Source organism: Cryptomeria japonica, chromosome 10 (assembly GCF_030272615.1).
Source record: "Cryptomeria japonica chromosome 10, Sugi_1.0, whole genome shotgun sequence".
Classification (NCBI taxonomy): Eukaryota; Viridiplantae; Streptophyta; class Pinopsida; order Cupressales; family Cupressaceae; genus Cryptomeria; species Cryptomeria japonica.
The window spans coordinates 580223809-580247010 of record NC_081414.1 but is presented as its reverse complement, the minus strand read 5'-3'; the positions used below and the strand labels follow the sequence as shown (position 1 = coordinate 580247010).

Sequence of the window (23202 nt, the reverse complement as noted above, 5' to 3'; positions counted from 1 at the left end):
TTGTGATTCTAATTCTTTCTTTCTGATTTCTTCTTTGCTTGTTCTTTAACCTCTTTTCTTTTTTCTTTGTCATTCTGATTTGAACATTAGCGGGCTTAAATCCAAGTCTAGTCTTGTCTAAATAAGCTTTCTGCATGTTGATCAATTCTTTCAAAAGCTTACTACTATCAAGAACATTATTTTCTATCATCAACTTCTTCACTTCTTCCTCTAGCTTCTCACATTCTTCAGTATTCAACTTGATTGAATCTTTCAGGGTTTCCTCTACTTTGTTTTTCTCCTCAACTTTTTGCATCATATCTTTAATAGTCTCATTTGCATACTTCAACTGATTGTTAACTTCCTTATGCCTCAATTTGAATTTATGGATTTTCTCTCTCAGCTTCTACACACATTCATTCGCTACCTTCACATTCTTTTTCAATTCCTCATTCTCATATTTAACACTTTTTCAGATCTTCAAGGGTTGTCTACAATTCCTCATATAATAGAAATTCTTCGGTCATACTCATCAATGTCATGGTTCAACCATCAAGGATCTCCCTCAAGTAGTTAAGCTTCAAGCAAGGGACCAAAGCTCTAATACCAACTATTGGATTTGTTGAAAGGACAAGAATACTGAGAGGGGGGGTGAATCAGTATTTCCACAGATTCACAAAATTTATCACAATTTCTAAACCTTTTATCAATTAAGCACATCAAGATGAAATATCAAATGCATAATAAACAAGAAAGCACAGCCACAAATGGAACACCAAATTTTATAAGTGGAAAACCCAAATGGAAAAAACCACAGAGAGTGTTAACTCTCAAGATAATATAACTAGTTATATGGTCTTTACAAAATGGGTGGCTCAATGCTGGATGGCTCACTGTCAAATTACAAAAGTGTCTCATTGTCGAAATGCTCACTGCAATAGATATAAATGAACTAAGGAAATTTGATCCGCGCTCTGAATCTGCTCCAACTACTTCATTGTCCACAACTTGCACTCCACACATTGCAATACATATATATATATATACATGTACATATATATACATATGTATATACATATATATATGTATACATATGTATATATACATATGTATATATTTGTATAGATATATATAGATATATACAAATATATACATATATATACATACATATACATACATATATACATATATACATATATATGTATATACATATATATGTACATATATATGTATATATATATGTACATATATATATACATATATATGTACATATATATACATATATATGTGTATATATACATATATATGTATATATATATGTATGTATATGTATATGTATGTATATGTCGACCAAGCACAAGTAACATGTTGTTTGGAACAACACGTTATCCAATAAATCCTTAATCATAAACATGTTAACCAAGTCGGTCTTCGCAAGATCTTTGCATGCTTCCTTTACACAACTCATTCATCGATGCACATTCCTTAATTACCAGAATAGAATAGTGGTCAACCTGACCCATAGATACAAACCCATAAGTGTGCAAAACTCTAAGCACAACAACTCCAAACTCTAAAATATACATACCACACATACCACATATGTCGGACCACAAAAATATGATAGATACAAATGATATAACTATCATGACTAATACTAGAACACACAACTGATAAAAATAACTCGGGACTCTTATCTCTAAAAATAACTCTAGTAGATCATTTATGCCTTATTGCATCATCTCCTATCTTCCAGCAATACCAAAACTGCAATTCCAACAATATACACCATCTGGTCCAAACCAGATAACCAAATTTTACATCAATGACAACAATGACAATATTCACACAAGTCTGACATAGAGATGAAGTAGAACATTCATAACACAGACACCAAGATTTTTACATGGAAAACCCAAGGAGGGAAAAACCATGGTGAGGATTAACTCACAATATGTGAAACATATTGTTACAGTGTTTTTTTAGGCTCATGTCCAAAGAAGCTCACGACTCCTTGAATGGACTTTCAGGCTAGAGCACATTGCCTGAGGGAAAGATACAATGATTGCAATTTGAATATCACTTCTTTAAAACAAGGGATAATGAGATTGCAATGCTATGCACAATGTGAAGTACTGAAAAAGAAGCATCTAACAAATGCATGCAGTGTAGTCATCTTTGTAGTCTAAACTATTACTATATATATACATACATGTGTGTGTGTGTGTGTGTAGGTATGTATATATATATAGATATACATATATACATACATATATATACATATGTATATGTGTATATATACATATATATGTATGTATATGTATATATGTATATATGTATATATATACATATATACATATACATATATGCATATATATACATATATATATACATATACATACATACATGCATATATAGATATACATATATACATATGCACATATATATATATGTATGTATATGTATATGTATATGTATATATCTATATATCTAGATGTATATATAGATATATACATATATACATATATACATATACATATACATATACATATACATATATATAGATATATACATATACATATACATATATATATATATATACATCTATATATGTATGTAGATATAGATATAGATAATATGTCAGCCAAACACAAGTAACATGTTGTTTTGAACAACACGTTATCCAATAAATCCTTAATCAAAAACATGATAACCAAGTTGGTCTTTGCAAGATCTCTACACGCTTCCTTTACACAATTCATTCATTGATGCACATTCCTTAATTACTAGAATAGAATAGCGATCAACCTAATCCATAGATACAAACCCATAAGCGTGCAAAACTCTAAGCACAACAACTCCAAACTCTAAAATACAGATACCACACGTACCACATATGTTGGACCACAAAAATATGATAGGTACAACAGATATAACTATCATGACTAATACTAGAACACACAACTGATAAGAATAACTTAGGATTCTTATCCTTGGAAATAACTCTAGTAGATCATTTATGCATTACTGCATCATCTCCTATCTTCCAACAATACCAAAATTGCAATTCCAACAACATACACCATCTGGTCCAAACCAGACAACCAAATTTGACATCAATGACAACAATGACAATATTCACACAAGTCTGACATAGAGATGAAGTAGAACATTCATAAGACAAAGACACCAATATTTTTACATGGAAAACCCAAGGAGGGGAAATCCATGGTGAGGATTAACTCACAATATGTGAAACATATTGTTACAATGTTTTTTTAGGCTCATGTCCAAAGAAGCTCACGACTCCTTGAATGGACTTTCAGGCTAGAGCGCATTGCCTGAGGGAAAGATACAATGTTTGTAATTTGAATATTACTTCTTTAAAACAAGGGATAATGAGATTACAGTGTTATGCACAATGTGAACTACTGAAAAAGAAGCATCTAACAAATGCATGTAGTGCAGTCATCTTTGTAGTCTAAACTATTATGTTATACAAATTCAACACAATATAATCATCTACAATATTACTAATATAATTTCCACATCACAATTCTTCACACTTTACATACACCTCACAAATGAATTGTTCATCCTTATATATATCCTTTGCATCTATCAAAAATATCACTTGGATCAACTCAAATAGAACCTATCAAGTGTAACGTTTGACCAAGAGTAGGTCAGCTCCAACCATGTACATTAATCATAAAATTGGATTGTAGATCAACCAAGAACATAGCTAAACTCTCAACATATCATGATACATCTTTCAACATTAGTAACAGAGGTCTAGGCTTTAGTCCAGACCTCTATTACTAATGTTGAAAGATGTACTACAAATGAAGGAACACATTATGTCGACCATTTATCAACACCACTATCAAGAAAGATCATTGTTAACCTCTTTACCATCAAAGAGAAACTAAAACATCATGTGGACCAAGAAAAAAGAATTGATGATGATCTATAACATTCTTACAACATCTCCTAAAGAGATCAATCATCATATGTTAATGCAAAGGAGCAAAATCACCAAACTGGTAAATACTATGTAGATCGAACCAAGTGCTTGAAATCACTGTGAAGAACACCATGCACTAGAGCTTCAACAAATCTAAAATTTTTCACTGATCCAAAACATTGTCTTCAACCACATCCAAAAATCACAAGGCCATACCAATCAATGCAATAGAATGTGAAGCTTTCTAGTGACCTGCTTGAGACAACTTATATTGACAAATGTAGAACCAAAGATCTAACACTTGTAACTTTATTTGTATAAATAATTGCAACCTTAAAATTAGTAGAATGATACCTAGCATACTTCAAAGAAAGATCCCAAATCCATATATCAAGATCATGCAAGGCAAAATATGGAGTAGATTACAAAGACCTAGTCACAAGGAACCAAACCATTTTGTACTTAGGCAAATTTCCTTATGCAACATAACATATCCCTTGACCCCAAACATCATAGACACCCAGAGAAAGTAAATTGCAACCAAGTCAACCACAACATATGGAAAAATCAAATGGGTTAATACATACCATCTGCTCCATCTCAATTTTCTCTAGACCAATATAATGGCATCAAGTAATTCTTTGGATTGTCTTCAACTTCTATGATCATTGTCACAATTGTTCTCCAATATCTTCAACATATCCATGCACCATCAAAGAACATGATTATCCTCTACACATACTCCAGTTATCTCCTTGGTGACAATACATACTATCAGACGTCAAGTAGACATCAATGACAACACATATTGCCAATAGAAAAACCATATAATTACATTCATATAAAGAAGGATTCATTTTTCCTTGTTTAATTGGAATACTTAATTATATAAAAAAATAGAGAGAGTAGATTATATCCACACATGTTTAGATCTTCAATTACTTTTCTAGACATCATTGAAAACATGAAAATAGCCAAAATAGAAAATGTATAAGTGCTTGGTAGCATCACAAGACACACAAAAACATTAAGACCAATATTGAAATTGGAGAATGAATCAACTTCATCAAGATTAAATCACTAATGAATCCCTTGTGTTGTTCCTTCCTAGGTATGTCATTCTTATATATGTGTTCTACAATCTAACAAGATTAGGTTGCATCCTTATTGAAAGAAATCAAGGTTGATTAACTAGCCCACAAGGCCATAGACCAAACCCGAGTTTAGGAACAAGCTTGGATCTTCAAAGATAGATATAAATGGAACAAGAGTTCATATTGCAAGGGTATTTTAAATATGAGGTCAAAACATGAACAACTTTTTCACTAATTCTCAACAAGAATAATGCATTATCATAGGAACTAGAACCACAAAAACCTTGAATTGTTGCAAGAGCTAACAATAACACTTAAACACGTCAACATTATTAGCAAAAATGATAAAACTCTTGCTCAAGGTCATCCATTCCTAAAATTGTATGCCACTCATGGGACCTTTCTTGCTTTAGAAGAGAATATCCCAATAGTCATTCCCTACTTCATTTGTTATTGGCATATGAGCGAAGGCAACTTCCCACTTGTTAGTTATATAGTGACAATATATATGACATGCAATCTCTCATTTGTCAACAAAAGTGGCAGATCACATTTTATTAATCATAAGATGCTTTGGCATCATCATGGAATATAAATAACTACCACAATAGATACAAAATTGTCAAGCTATAAAAATTAGTAATTTTCTAAAAGGATAACACAAATTAAAAATATTAAAATTAGAAGAATGCACATGAAAAAGATAAAGGACTGGGAGGGACTATAAGGTACACTAGAAGATAAATACGTGGTTTAAATTATGGTATTCTCTAGAAGATGAAGTCAACTACCACTTTTTTCTACTTCTGGGCTATTGAGGATCTATTATCACTATTGAATATATAATATTGGCTCTTGTATTTTGAGCATTTACAATTGCATGATACAAAGATTTACATTATAAATAACACTTTAAGTTTAAGTATTGTAGTCATCAAGTAGTCCATGAGTGCACCTACATCCTTATTGCATTACATATATTACTATCATTAGTAAAGATCCAAGTAATATCTAACCTTTTATTTATTTTGACATTTTCTTGTCATCTTAGTGACTTGCCTCAATTATATGTTTTTGATTAAGGAAAACAAGTTTTTAAGGGACCAGAAACCCTATACAAGATAGGTTTTAGAAGGACTAGCAACCCGAACCGAAAGATAAACTTGAAAGACCACACAAAGAAATAGAACACAAACGAGACTCAGCACAGCCAAACAAAAAATGGGGAACAACACAAGAAGGATCCCCAACAAAAACCAGTGGGCTGCAAAAGACCAGCAGCCCCAACCCAACCAAGACGGATCAAGAATTTGACCTACCCTTATGGGATCGAAGGGTCATATCAAAAGAGGACTAGGACAATTTAGATTTTTTACTTTTAACAGTAATCCATCCCTCCTCAACCCTAGCAGCAGCCTTTTGCCAAGAGGATGGGTCCAGAATAGAGGACCTCCCATCACCAGGAGGAATAGAGCCAACATCTAGAGAGGCAGGCACAACAGAAATCGGAGAATCAGATAAAGATCCAACAGCAATCTGGGAAGCGGGAAGGCCATCCACCCAAGAGGAATATCCAGCATTTTTCAAATGATTAGTCGAGATGCCACCGCAAACATCCACACACTCCTGAAGCAAAGCTACACCAGAAACAGAGGTAGCAACCAGAGGCGCAATACCATCAACCTGAGGAACCTGCGCAACCACTTGGGAGAAGCTTTTCTTTTTAACAAAATAGTGTTCAGAGGCACCCTTCCACCAAGAAGAAGATTTTTTTTTCTTTTTATCAATTTCACACCGTGCAACAACATGTCTAGTCTGGAAGCACTTTCGACATCTAAAGGGGATACCCTCAAAGTCAAGTGGTTGGACCCATGATCCCAAGGAAGATTCAATCTCTATCTCAGCTGGAAGCCCTTTAGAAACATCAATGTTAACCAAAATCCGAGCATAAGTAGAATGATAAATTTGGAAAGAATCCTTATCAATCATTAGGAATTCGCCTAAAGCCTCTCCCACTTCCTCTAGTAGAGAGTTCGTCCATAGATGAAGGGGAAGGTTAGGGAGCCTAACCCAAATAGGAATCTCATTCAATGAATCAGTAGATGGGTTAAAACCTAAGAACCAAGGTTTAACCATCAAAACAAATTTATCCTCCCAACTGAAACGATTAATACATAAAAATTGCCTCAATTATATGTTTCTAGTCCTTGATTAAAGAGTTAATTAGTGTTTTATCCCTAGTTAATTGTAATTTCAAATGAAGATGCATTTTATATGTCTTCAAACACAATAAAATGTAAAAATAGTTATAGAAGATAGGAGCATTCAACTAATTAATGCAACTAATAGTTTCTTCTTGTAAGAGGTGCATTAGTAAAATTATAATTGAAGAAAAAATTAAAATAAAAGGTACATATTTTTAATAAAATTAAAAGTAATATAAAATAACTTCTATTGGTGTCAAATTGTTTTCATATAAATTATGGTAGATTTTTAGGGTATAAGTAAACGTGGTATATTTTAATTTATGTGAAAACATATTATTTAATATATAGAATCTTATTGTCTTCAAATTCAATATGTTGAAATACATATATAATATACTTTACAAGTAAATTGTTGATTGTTATGAAAAATCTACATCTTTCAAATTCAAAACTCTTAGTTTTTCTCATATTAATGATTCATCAAAAAATGACTGATTGAAGTGTAATACTCTGTCATCTATCAAATTCAAAATCTATAACCTTCCCCACATAATAGACATTATTTTCAATAAAAAAGTGGTTTGCTTTAATGATTTGAAATGACCTTTTCCTTTTACCCAAATAATGTCTAAATTAATAACTAAAAAAATGCATTTACCTTATTATGTATATATATATATATATATTATATATTTGATATGCAAGTTGCTACCTTGTGAGTAGCTCCCATTGATCAAATAATTCAATAAAAAAACAAATTCTTAAACTCGGAAGAGTTTAAAATATTATATTTCTTACAATGTCCTTTTTGATATTATTATACAAAACGAAAAAGTCTTTCCAATAGCTCATAGATTCTCATCATTACATCAAGGTGAATAGTGTAGGGTGCTAGCAAAAAAACTATGCTTTTTTAAGCCTATTAATAAGAGATAAAGACACTTTCGCATCAAAAGATTCTCCTTCAACAAATCTCTATTAAATATCCCTCCCACATTTCTCTCAGCCTACTTGTAGTGATATTTTGATATTGTTGTAAAAACGTCATTGTACCATGAGTTGTAAATGTGTTAATTTGTGGCCAACTTCATCCATATTTTTCTTCCCATGTTATTAATGGTTGTCTTAAAAACTCGTCAAGGATAGTTTTATCATAGACATGCTCATACTTAAAAAAATACACTTCAATGACATCGATGATGGCATTTATGGTCTAGGAACAATAATATTAAATAGTCTCTCAATTAAATTGTTAAATCTTCATTTGCACACATACATTGTCTTTCACAAATTGGCATTATTTTAGTCATCTTTGATGTAGAAGCACCACATCCACACCTTTAATAAGCAATTCTTTGTGATTCATGAAGAGGGATCAATACCTAAATATTTTATTTACTATTTTGTGCATCTTGAGATTATCGAACGATAGCTATGATCATAGGTGCCACAAGGTTTACTCCACCCAAGCAAGCATGACCATACCTTTTGATTCTATAAGCTATTGTAGATTTAACCCAAACACCACACCTATCTAACATAACTATCTCGTTAGATTGATAAATGCCATAATTGTCTAAGAGGTTCATGGTTATATTGGGCTCTTGATAAATATGCTTCAAAGAATAGTCTTGACATCTATATCCAAAAGGGAGATGATTCAATCAATTCATTTAAATAAAAAAATTAATTGTTGTCCTCCTAAATTTAATGACTTAAACACATATCATAAAATCACCTTTAATATCTATTATTTTTATATTTTTCTCATACATAATTTCAAACATTCATACAAAACTTCCATCTTAAGCTCATTATTATTTCTCACCGTATTTTTTTAACACCATCCAATAAAGATTCCCCTCTAATTTCTTATTGTGCATCCTACACCTAAGACCCTTACTTGCCTTGAAGCTTCATCAACTATAAACATAATTTTTTCCACATTCCACTAAAATTTAAACATTCATATGATAAAATCCTTGAAAAGAATTGATAATATTTCACATGGTCCTACGGCCATCAAATTTAAGTTTTGTATATCCATGGGAATCTCTTATACTGTTCAAAATCTATTTCCATTACTGTGGAGCTTTGATGTTTTGTTGGTTATTTCTCCTTAACAGTCTTGCATAACTACGTGAGATCTCGTGTTCGTTATTATTTTCTGGGTGTGGGAGTAACTGAAGTTTATCCAAGATTAAAATATGTATCCAAAACGACAAGAAATGACACTATAAAGACTCGAGTGATCCAGGAGAGAGCTTAGGATGAGATCTTTTATATGTTTACATAGGGTCTTGCTGTAGGTAGCCGAATTTGAGCACAAGTTTGTGCAAACCCATATTAGAGCAGCTACAGTTCCGAATACAACACAGAAAAGATGTCTTGGATTGATTCTGTGGATGAGAATTTTTTTTGGTTTAATACCATCATACTTCAAGAACACCAATCTGAGCTGAATTACAGTAATGACGGTTCCTACTATTCTCCAGTATTTGATGGCATTGAGGAGAGTCTAGATGATCTTTTGGGTTCTTCTCTAGGCTACCCACGAAGTCAAATAAGCTCTCTGAGTACTAATATGAATGATGTGAGGTATTCTGCATCAAGTCTTGAAGCTATGAAGGCTCCTCCCTACATCACTGATGGTGAATTCACTTTATCCAAAAGGCTTGCAATGGATGGGGTCGACTGTGAATTGGGTGAATTCAATGGAAAGAAGTGTGCAGAGGGTGGGAATGATAGGATGCCAATTGAATTTGGTAAACTTGGTGTTGGAGGTGAGGCTAATTATGGTGATTTGCATGGTGGTATCCCTGTTCCTCATAAGAGAGTGGGGAAGACTGCCAATGGTTTACCAGCTAAGAATCTCATGGCAGAGAGGAGGAGAAGGAAGAAGCTCAATGACCGCCTTTATATGCTTCGGTCAGTGGTGCCCAACATCTCCAAGGTGGGTATTTTTTAGTATGTTATTGAAAGAAGATCCACTTCCTCAGTTGCACAAGTTCATCAAACGTTATTCTAATTTGTTCTGCCTTTTGGTTATGCTGTTTCAGGTTGGAGGCTTGACCAGTAAATGTTTGATCTTTCTATGGTTTTCTCTTTTTAGCTTGGTCCATATAAAAAGTGTAAGTCAGTCTGTTGGAAATCTCTGAAAAGCAGATATTGTTATCAACACTAATCTAAAATAGTTTGCCTCATTTGCGGGTGTTTCTCTGTTACATGGGCATTTTCTGACTGTTCCTGAACTTCGTCCATGCTCCAGCTGGCAACTCCACACTTGAAGAAGATGCTCAGAAGTACTGTTTGACAAAATATTTTCTCCATGTCCTACTTTTGGCCTGTTGTCAAGTGCCAAAGTTGATCTTGTAGCCTTTATGAAGTTTACCACTTAAGTTTTACTTATAGTTTTTTCACTGTTTTGAACAGTTTCAAGTATTCTCATAATAGAGGGGATAACTGGTCCTGCTGATTTGGGCTGAAAGCTATTTCCATTTTAGATTTAGGGATTAAGTTGTTAATAGTTGATAGACTGCGAAGTCATTTAGGAGTTTCCTGTGGTTAGCTAATATAGACTTTGATCCACCTATGCGAGCCTGACCAGAGAAATAGATCCTGTTCTAATTCTGTAATAGTTTCTCTCTTACCAAGGATGTTCATGGAATTCACTTGTTGGGATAAAGATTATGAGTTTAGATAAATTTTTAGACACAGAATTTAAATCAAATTCTCTCAAGATGTGGCCTAAAAGTATTTTATGTTAGCAGATGGACCTTGCAACTAACATTTGGGTTTAATTGAAAAGGTATTTGGATATTAGATAAGATTGTTTTTTAATTCAATTGTGTTAGTTTTTCAATTGACTTTTCAGATCACTTTCAGTGATCTGTCATCGCACTCCTCTTCCTGATGTCACAGATCACACTCAATGATCTATCATCGCTTTTTTATTTCTAATAATAGATAACTGTGCATGATCCACAACAATTCAAAAACTGACATAATTGGATCCAGAAACAATCTTATATAATCTATATAGACTGGAAAACTCATGCCAACTCTTGCCAGCTATTTAGATATTTTAAAACGTATAGATAAAATTTATTGACTTGACATTATAGTCAATACAGTAACATGGTGGCAACTGGCATTAACACTTTTATGCTTGGCACTTTTGTTTATGCAGGTGGACAGGGTCTCAATTTTAGGAGATGCTGTACGGTACATGAAGAAGCTTCTGCAGAGTATCAATGAAGTGCATAGTGAGCTCATGCAACCTTCACAGACTTCTTACATTGTTGGTTCCTCAAATTTTCAGTTCTCACATCCTTCGAGAGATTACAATGTCTCAATGCCTAACGCAGATAGGCAAGTAGCACAGGTAAGCCTATTATTGTACCTTATTCACCGATAAAGAATCTAAATTCTTGTTTCAGTGTTGTCCATGTGAGAACAAAAAGTGGGTAGAAGAATTGTTGAACAAATCATGTACGATGTCTCTAATCAGAACCTAAAATCATGCAAAATATCTAGATTACAGCAAAACTTAAACAAATAAGTAGTGCATCTACCGTGAAGATGCTGAGTGGTATACAGCTGTTAATGACCTTCTTGCTCTGCCACGCATTATAAAGCTGCCCTTCAATTACTCCATGGGAATTAAGAATTTCATACGGAGAAATCTATGCACTTACTGGAGTTATTGTGCAATATATGGGTAGCTTTGAAGAAGCTACTAATAAAGAGGGAGCATCTTTCCTATCATTCAAGGCCGATTTCATATCATCTCAGGGTGAGAGAAAAAGATTCCTTGCCCTGAATGTTATAGTACTTCACTCCCTTTATCAGACCAGATACTCAGAACAGATTTGAAGAACTCAATTTTCGCTCATCAGTAATGAGCTCAATACTGATAAAAGTCTTGATTTGGATTGTGTATATTTTCATCATAAATGTTACTAACTCATTTGATTTAACATTCCTTGTTTACAAGATTCATTGATTCTCTGTAATTTATTTATCATTGTCTTTTTCATTCAAGTGCTCCTTTAGGATACAATTTCATTAGGGTTATTGATAGATAAAAGGCAACTGCAGGTGGAAGTAAGGACAACAAAAGGCAGAGAGGTGAATATTCACATGTCCTGTTCGAGAAAGCGGGGTTTGCTTATATCCACAATCAGGGCTCTAGATGAACTTGGTCTTGATGTCAAGCAAGCTGCCATAAGCTGCTTGAATGGCTTCAAACTTGATTGTTTTCAAGCCGAGGTACTTAAATAATTACATTCACTACATTCTTCTGTCATATAATGAAAGCCCTCATAAATATCAAATAGCCAACATTCTACTTGGTACTCTGTATTTCATGGCAGCAAACTATGGACAAAGACATTGCACCTGAGGACATCAAAGCACTGCTGCAACATACTTCATGCTATCAAACTACATTGTAACAAATCCACCATACAGCAGGTTAAATCAGTCAGCCCCCACTCTGCTACATGAGATTGCCATCTTCCCTAATACTTTCAAATCAGAACCCAATGAATAGCTTTTAGTGAGACAGCAATTTCTTAAAATGGGGAATTCAAATATATAGTGATGAATATTTGCAATAAATGCCAGAGATGCTATTGGGCCTTTGAATGTATACATTAAAAGCAAGCTAGGGTTTACCTCCAAGTTTCTTAGAGAAAGAAGCATGGTAAGAATTAGGGTTTCTTATTGTGTTTAAGTTCAATGTCACTTCTATCCAAATGCAAATTTCAGTGGTACAAATACCTGATGATGAGTTTTGTGATCATTTCAAAGCCACACCCGTGAATCCTCTTTGTAAATGGTAATACTGTGTTCCATGTCTCTTCTACTAAGCATCATGATAATACCAGTGCTTGTTGAGCTGTATTGATCATGAGATCAGAGAAAGGGAAAAATATGACAGGATTTCTGTATGTACACGTTATCTTAATCAATGCAATCCTCGATTGCGTTTGTCTTATTTTGAGTACATGGATATCTTTTACATCTACCAGTTGCTGTCATTCTTAGCAAATTAAGGCAGAAGAATATATACATTTTTTTATTTGCAAAAACATATTTACAAATATTATTATATATATTAATTAATAAAAAATTGTCTCTTAATGGTTGAATGATATGACTAGTTTATTTGAATATGAAAACCATTGTGAACGGTGTGACATACTAATTTAAGAAAATGAAATAGAGCTAATAATAAGTGTCACGTAATAGCTAGTACTCATCTTTATAGTATTGTAATAATAGTAATAATATGAAATTAGAATTAAAACTAAAAATATAAAGTTACAATTGTAAATTTCAATGATTTATTATAGATTATAAATATAATATCAAAAGGTGTATAATGAAATAAGTGAATTCTTACATGTCAAAATTAGTTCTATAATTAATTATAATTGTAATCAAGAGGTCAGATTTAGAAGAAGATTCACCGTCACTATTAATGCCATTCTTCGCAAAAAAATCTTGAATTAGAAATTACAAAAAATCATTCCACACATTTGGGAGGGTCTATCTCAATTGGAGGATTTCAAACTCACATCAATTTTGAGGGCAACCACATGACAAACAAGCTATAAAATAGGCTAAGCAAATGATGGCGGATTACTCTATCGTTGATATGGTGGATTATGCACAATTCTTAGGCGAGTTGGGAGTGGATGAAAGGATGTCTAATAATAATAGATGACATTAATGGGAGAATGGCGGATGAGAAGATTAATTGCAACTACCATGATAGCTCTCGAGGTGGTCGGAGGGCTATATCTTCCTCATTATGCCTAGTGAAGACATCACACTACTATGGAGACCACAATTTGTATGAACTTTAAGGATCGATAAACGGGGTTTTGAGGAAGACTAATAGATAGCATATTACAAAAAACAATTTAACAGTTGGAGGTGTTAGAAACACTTAAGATGATTATGGGGGAGACATTCTTGAATTCAACCTACCATTTCAAGTTCAACAATGATATAGCATCCATCTTCATGGTGTGGTTGTTAGAGGCTAGGGAAAGAAAGAGTTTGGTGAAGTTTGTAATGTAGATTTAGTGTATGTGGACTGTGCATACTTCAATCACACGGGAACCCTTACTACATTACACTCATAATTGTTTATTATGTGTAGATGGTTGGCCTACTTGCTCATGTTGGCTATCTTGAGGACACCCTAAACTATATCATCAAAATGTCATTTAAACATGTGGTGGTTTTTTGGATAAGTTTTCTTGTTGCCTACAAATCTCATATGAATATAAGCTCATGAGTGTTTATTTGGATACTACTTTATTTATTTGGACACTACTTTATTTGGATCCTAAAAGAGATGTGATCTATGCTCTTCTCTCAAATATCTATGTAGAGGTGGGCATATGGTGTGATAAAATGGTAAGGAGATTGATTGAAAATAAGGAATCAAAAAGATCTCCAAATGTAGTCAGATTGATAGCCACAAAATGGTACATTCTTGTGTAGGAGACATATCACATCCATTGAATTAGTAGATCTATGCAAAGTTGGAGAAATTAGCTTGGGAGATGAAAGCAACAAGTACTTTCTAGATACAAGGCATTTACTTAGTGGCATGGAAAAGGAAGAAAAACTTTATTTGTCTACCATCATAGTGAAAAGTTGACAATTGATTTTGGTTTTCTAGACATGCCCCGAGTTGTGAGTATGTGTTGATTGCCACACTACAATGAAATTTATCTCCAATATTGTTGCAATTCATGTTTGCACTGATTAGTTTAGTTGATTTCATGAAGAGGAAATGAACTTGCTTGCACACACATTTTTTCATGGATTACTCCAAGGCCTCATTAACTCATGAGGATTAATTTCTTGTATGAAGTAATTTTGAAAAGCTTTAATTATGACAAACCTTTAATAAATGGTTTCTACGTTGGTTTAATCATCTTAAAATGTTTAGAAACATTCTCTAATAAAGTTTCCACTTATTTATGCCTTACAACACCATCTCCAATTTTAGATAAAATAGGGATCCCCTCCATCAATGTTTGTCCTTTTGACCTTGATCTTGCATATCATTCTCAATGTAAGGACTCTAGTGTGCTTCTAATTCCTTTTTAGTTTGATTTTATGCCTATAAAGTCCCTCATTGATATTTTATGAAAGATTTATATTTTTGTCCCTTTAGTTGCTATGTGATATTTGTGTCTTGCCCCATTTAATTGATATTGGGGTCTATATTAATAAGTGCAAATTTATCTAAGTTTAATGCTTTCTTTCTTAATAGAGCCATGTTTTAGCCAAAATCTATAGCCAAAATCTATAACCAATCTAAGAATTCCTTCAATGAACCTCGTTATTCAAAAATGCTCTTGATGTGGTGCTTTGCCAATTCTTATACTTGACATGTGCCTAAATATCACAAACTATAAAAAAATTCTAAGTGTTAGGAGTATTTTTGTCTATTTTTAACCTTTGTTGGGTCTATATGTTTCCTCCTACCAATATTCTTTCACTCCATTCCTTCAAATCCAACATTTCCATTTTTATTTGAGACCAAATTGACTATTTTATTCTTTTAGGCTTCTCATTATCTATGTACTTTATCATGACTTTCCCCATGCTTTCACTCCCTACTTTGTCTTAGCCTTTGGCCCTAGGATTTGAGGTCTCCATATAATCATGTACTTCTCAAGTTACAAGTCTAATCCATGAACCTCATCTCTACCTACTCTTTTGAATCATGGCTCCTCTCTATTCTACATTGAGTATTCACCATCACCAATTCCCAATTTGAGGATTCACTTTTCCTTTAAGCCTCAAAATCTCAGGATTTTAGTTTTTCCCATACTCATTTCCCTCACTCCACTTCCCATCTCTCTTCCTCCTTATGGGACCCATACTTGTAGGATTACTCATACCATCATACCCAAAAGGTATAAGGTATGTGGTAAAACCAATCTCTGAACATTGAATGTCCTCCACCCTATCTCCCTTGCTCTTTATTTTGTTAGCATTAGGAACACCACATTAATGATCCCTAACCCATTTCTCTTGTGTCAAACTTTTAGATATTTGTATTTTCCTTTCATATAAAGTGCATTTGATTCTCTATGTCCCGAATCCTTGAACCCTTCCATTTTCCTTTACACATGTATGCATGCATGTATGTATGTATGTATGTATGCATGTGTGTGTGTGTGTATTCCTTTGGCCTAAGAATACGTATTTAAAAAAAATTAAAGTATTTAGTAATTATAAAATTAGAATTGCTTATGGAAAGTAAAGGTTAGTTGCATTTTGTTGGTTTAGAATTAATAATTTATCAATATTAGTATATTTAGATTTAAATTGGTTTATTTTCATTTATTTTGATGGGTTGGATCTAACAATGAAAAATATGACACAAAAATAATCAATTATGATATATATAGGAAAAGCCATATAATTAGATTTGTATAGAGAGATTCATTTTTTGTTAGTTTAATTTGGAAAATTATAATTTTACAAAAATAAATATAGAGTTGATTATATCTACATAAGTTTGGGTTCAATTGCGATTAGAGATGTGGCTGAAAACATGAAATTACCCAAAAAAGAGAAAGCATAAGTGCTTGGTAGCACCACAAGGAACACACCATTATCTAAATAAATATAAAAATTGGAGAAAGAATTAACTTCCTAGAGATTAAATCACTAATTAATTCCTTATAAGGTTCATCCCTAGGCATATCATGCTTATTTATATGTTTTATAGTCTAAGAAGTTGAGTTGCATCCTTCTTGAAATAAATCTAGGCCAATCAACTAGCCCACAAGGCCATAGACCAAACCTAGGTTTAGGATCAATCTTGTATCTTGAGAGAAATAGATAAAAATGGAACAAGATTCCATATTGCAAGGGTATTTTTCATTACAAGGTCAAAACATCAACAATTTTTTTAATAGATATTTAATAAGAATTAAATATTATCCTACAAACTAGAACCACAAATCTTGACAAGTGCTAACAATAACACTTAAACACATCAACATAACCAACAACCCTCAAATTCTCACTTAGGGTCATATATTACTAAAATTGGCTACCACTCATGGAACCTTTCTTTCTCCATAGGAGCAAGGGTGACTTTCCCACTTGTTAGATGCATAGTGGTAATATATGTGACATGAACTATCATATTTATACACAAAAGTGATAGATCACATTTTAGTAATCATAGGATGTTCCAGCATCATCATAATATATAGACAACTACCACAATAGACAAAAAATGTCAACTTTAAAAATTAGTAGTTTCCTAAAAGGATAGGCGAAAGGAGCCAGTAGTGGGCATAGCTAACTTCATGCATCTTAAGCTCTTAAATAGTTCATCTGATTTCGATGATTTTTTTTTGTTCTCTCCGCATGCAACTTAACTGCTTAAAGCTATTGTTTTAGCTTCTAGGTAGTAACAATGCACACTATGGAATTCGTTATGTGCACAAAGGTCAAAAAGTACAAATTTCAAAGTGTGGTCCAATACATAATCACCTTTGCGCCAATAGTAGATAACTCAAAATAGCCAATGGTAGTGGACAAATGCCCTTGTAGTTAAGCACAAATGACCCAGTAGTGGTGCACAAATGTCCCAGTAATGGGCTAATTATGTTCAAAAAAGCTAAAACATTATCCACTATTGGTATATGTGATATTTATTAATGGACCTTCCATTACCATTTTTTTTAGCTCCTACTATGCCTACTAACTGGGGGTGAGATTGACAAAAAGATGATAGTTATTGGTCCTATGTCCACTACTGGCTCCTTTCCCCTAGAATAAACTAAAATTATAAAAAAAATTAGAAGAATTCACAAGAAAAAGATAGAGGAACAAGAAGAACTATAAGGTACACTAAAAGATGGATAGGTGATTTAAACAATGGGATTCCCTAGATGAATGAAGTCAACTACCACTTTTTTCTACCACATAGGGTATTGAGGATCTATGATCACTATTGGATAAGTAATATTGACTCTTGCATTTCATGCACTTACAATTAAATGGTGCAGATATTTAAATACTTTATAAGTAGTGATGTAGGTTTGATTGTTACAGTCGTCAAGTGGTCCATGAGTGCACCTACAACCTTATTTCATCACATATATTACTATCATTGTTAAATAACTAAGTAATACATAACCTTTTATTTATTTTGATATTTTATTTTCATGTCAGTGAGTGAAATTGGATATTCAAATTGTAAAACCAAACAAAGATCCAACCACATAAAACCCTACTTCTACAATGAAATCCACCATACACTAATGAAGAACCTAAACACATGCAAAACATAAAATATGAAAGATTATACCATTTATATGCTCATTAAGGTTTGATCTTCATTGTTTCCTATGTCCACTGATTTGGCTTGATGTGGTTGCTCTCAGATTTTGTATTGTGAACAAGAGCTCAACAAAGAACAGATTGTGATTGTGTACACTTGAGTGATCGCTATGAAAGGTCGCATGAGCATTGATTTATTGAATGATTAGGATTAGGATTAGGATTAGGATTAGGGATCTTAGGGATCCTCTTATATAGATAGTACCTTAGAAAATGAAGGGCTAGGATTAAGAGGTGGAGGGATAAATGGTCGACTCGGATTAGGGGGTAGGTATAGAAAATGGGAAAATATTAGAGAGGTGGTTAAAGATAAATTAAGAGATGAATGGCAATTGTCATGGAGGGAAAAATCTAATGAATGAATGAATTAAATAAATAAAGATCTATTAAATTAATAGAAGAAGGGCCGATTAAATAAATAAAATATTTATTTAATTTTACGAAAAGGATAATTTAAATAGATAAAAATATTTAAATAGGGAAAGGTTAGAAGAGGATTAATGAATTAATTAAGTAAATAAAAATCTATTTAATTAATAGAAGGCTTAGGATAAAATAATTAAATAAATAAAATATTTATTTAATTAGGCTAGGACAATTTTAGGTGTCTGAATTGTTGAACATTCGGAATACTGAGAGGGGAGGGGTGAATAAATATTCCCTTAAATTTCTTAAAACTTTTAAACAACCATCCACATAACATAACTAGATTGCATAAATGAAAAGAACAGTAAGCAAAAAACAAGGTACACCACATGGCACCAACAATTATACGTGGAAAAAACAAGACAGAAAAAACCATGGAGAGGATTAGCTCTCAAAATTATCTAACCAGTTCTAGAGCACAAAATTGGCTTAGTGTCAGATGGACTCGCTTTCCAAAGGATAGTGACTCACTGTCAAAGAATGGCTTACAACCAATATTACAAAAAATGAACTGTTATAATTGCATCTATCATATGCATGAGATATAGTTCCATTGAGGTGCATAATCACTTTCACATTTGTTGTACATAATCACTTTTATATTCACTATACATAATTACTTTTACATTCACTATAAAAGAGTGCAATATGATCTAAACGATCACACCCTAATCATTGCTAAGTAGCTAAATATATATACCGAATAAGTCTTCATAAAGTCAGCTTAGTCGGAGTGAAGGTTAGCCCAAACAATCCTTCACACGTTACTACAAAACTAATCTTATCATATTGGAGAAGTCGGCCAAAATACAAAAATAAATTCTTCATAATTCGAGAAGTAACCAAGATCACACAAGCTAATATATTGTTAATGAATACAGAGATATCTGGACCAAAAACTTCATACAACACTAAGCTGGTAAACAGGGCACATCATTATTGGACCCATAACTATACCGCAACAAAATATTGCTACCTGAAATCTCAAATATAGACGTTAGATGGAATATACAGCACAATCCCAAAGCCTTACAAGAACATCTAATAGAGTGGAGAGATGTTAACCCAAAAATGGAATAGGTCGATCTTAAGTGAGTACCAGAGCTTGTGGAAGTATGCCAGACTCATGTCGAATTTACAAAAATATCATTGACATCAATGACAATATTCAAACAATCTCCCCTTTGTCATTGATGGCAACATGATAACTAATACACCATATACAAAAAAGTTATATACAAATTGTCTATAAATATACATATTCACTCTCCCTTTAGCATCAATGGAAAATGGTATAGTAAAAAAAGTATTTTACACAAAATCTCCCCCTAAACAAGAGAACAATCTAGTTACTTTTCTTGTGCTGCCAATGTTGAATGGCATCTAAAAGCAATTTTGACTATACCTAGAGAAACAAGAATATGTTTTGCTCCTTCAATGGAACTAGGCTTAGAGAAAGTATAATGTTGTGCCTTAGACAGGGCATGATTCATCAATGAGATACAATCACTACACATGTCTCCTAATTGACAAAGAGGGAGAATGATATTATCCCTATGTTGTTGAAGTTCAAAGTATCTCTTGTGCAGTTCTTCAATGACTGATCTATTGGAGCCAATGAGATCTTGAGCTAGCTAAAAGGACTAAAATGCTTGTGTTATTTTTTACTGGATTGAGTCAATATCCTCACGAATTCTTTTAGTGGTCTCTGCCCACTATAGATTGTAAAGGTTGTTGGCATTTTGGATATGTTGATATGTTTTTGTCATTGATGTCAACACCTATCATCGCTTGTCAGCACTTATCAGCACTTGGAGATTTTGGTTATGTTCATCGGCAAGTCAGAGACTTATGCACAGTCACCAGTATTTGGTTCACCAACAGATTATATTGTTCATCGGCACTTGGAATGACTTGGAGACTACTTGGTAATGTCAAAGACATTATTTGATCACTTCATTTTGGCGATTTGGTTATTTTCTTATTCGGGTTTGCATATTTGCTTTTACCGGCAAATAGGTATAGGATATGCACAGGTAGGTATATCTATTCCAGTTCAACACGACACGTTATGGAGATGATTTATTATTATTGTAAATGCATTGAGTTGACATCATGAATCGGATATTGATTCATTTGTAATTGATTTTATTGTAATATCTTTTAGTGAGCCGACCTATTCAATTGGTCTTAGGTTATGGTATAAATGTAAGATCTCATTTGTGAGACAAATATGAGAATGCAAAAAGGATTGCAATAAGGTATATGTGAAAATAAACAGAGCTATACACGCATACATCATCTGAAGGTTGAAGGAAGGATTTTGTGAAGGCAATTAGAACTAAACCGATACTGAATCCAACATATGAAGATGCTATTTTATGCAGTACATTATCATTGGATTTAACCGTCCAATTGTAGTCAGTGTGACTCTCATTTTGTGATTGAGCAGTGAGCTCTAGGCAGCTAGCCTTTCTGCATGTGTAGAATCCATATTGTACAGACATACTATTTGCAGTAGTATCATTTGATTGTGGGTAAGGCTTCCCACCATGGTTTTTCCCCTTACAGGGTTTCCACATACAAATATTTGTGTTATGTGTTGTGGATGTTATTGTCTTTCTGTTTCATGCATTAATCTTTACCAGTACTGCAATTAACTGTTAAGATTGTCTACCGTCATAAAGTTTGGTTTATCGATATTAAGCATTAAGTTTTGGTTGAATTTATTGGACAACTGATTCACCCCCCCCACCCTCTGAGTTGTCTCTGGGGCCTAACAATTGGTATCAGAGCCTAGTCCTCTTTTTGCAGAAGTTTAACAGCTTGAGGAGATCCAATGTCTTCTAACTATTTCAAGAAGGACAGTCCAAAACTTGATGGAACTAACTATGGCATATGGAAGATCAGGATGGAGACACATTTGAATTGCATTGGAAAGGACATATGGGATGTTGCAAAGAATGGCTATACTGCTCCTACTCAAGGTCAACCTAATCCACCTAACTTGGCTAAAGATGAGGAAAATGATTGCAAAGCAAGAGAAGCACTTTTGAGTGCATTATCAGATCAGCAAGTCATGGGATTTTTAGATAGATCTACTGCTAAAGCTATTTGGGAAAAACTAGAAACATTGAATGAAGGAGATTCCACAATCAAAATTGCAAAACTTGAATGCTTCCGGGTCAGGTATGAAAGTCTGAAAATGGAAGAAGACGAAAGAATTTATGCTTTTATGGAAAGAGTAAATGAAATTGTTTTGGGTATACAATGTTGTGGAGGAACCTTAAGTGAAGATGAGATTGCTTCTAAAGTTTTAAGAGCTTTTCCACCGGCATATAAAATGAAATTTACTGCTATAAATGAATTGAGAACAATACCTAATGCATTAGTATCTAGAGACACTTTGGTTGGAAAACTTTCAGCTTTTGAACTTGAGGAATTTGGTCCTGTTACTACTATCAAGACAGATCTAGCTTTCAAGGCATCATCATCATCATTATCTGATAAATTTGATTGGAAAGCCTTCAATGCAAGAGAACTTGAAGAAAGCAGGAGAGAAAATGAAGAACTTGAAGCACTATTTGCAAGGAAAATGCCTAAAGGTCCAATTAGAAGTAAGTATGAAGGTAAGCACCCTTTAAATGTTTTAACTGTAATAAGATTGGTCATATGGATTCTAGATGTCCTGATAGACATGCAATATTAAGAGAAGAAGCTAAAAGAACATATAAGCCTAACCCTGACTATCAAAAATACAAGTTTAAGAAGAATAGAGACAAATCTTGTTATTATGTTGATGAAGGAGTTACTAATGATTCTGATGAAGATCCGACAGACAATGGATGGGCTTTTTTTTCTATAACAGAAGATCAACTGACACCTACTGTTCAATCGGTAGAGCAGGCCCTGGCAGCTAAAGTTGAAGATAAGGATGAATGGATTATTGATTCAGGATGTTCACATCATATGACTAGTGATAAGAGTAAATTCTTAACCTTTCAAGAATACAATGGAGGTTTAGTAAGATTTGGAGATGATAAAGCTTGTTTGATCAAAGGAAAGGGCACTATATCTTTTGATGGTAAACACTATATTGATAATGTTTACTATGTTGAAGGTTTGAAGC

General features: G+C 33.2%; 1 protein-coding gene across 2 annotated transcripts; it reads left to right on the top strand.

Annotated features, from left to right (window-relative positions):
* The first annotated feature begins 9362 nt into the window (after positions 1-9362).
* Positions 9363-13248, top strand: LOC131071884 (transcription factor SCREAM2). Of its 2 annotated transcripts, XM_058007847.2 has the most exons (5): positions 9363-10200; positions 10307-10378; positions 11437-11631; positions 12348-12518; positions 12623-13248. In XM_058007847.2, the coding sequence occupies exons 1-5, from the start codon at positions 9631-9633 to the stop codon at positions 12701-12703; spliced, it is 1089 nt and encodes a 362-aa protein (XP_057863830.2). In that variant the 5' UTR covers positions 9363-9630; the 3' UTR covers positions 12704-13248. The 2 variants fall into 2 exon arrangements, with proteins under 2 accessions (XP_057863830.2, XP_057863831.2); XM_058007848.2 differs by lacking the exon at positions 10307-10378 and having other exon boundaries at positions 9365-10200.
* The last annotated feature ends 9954 nt before the right edge of the window (positions 13249-23202 follow it).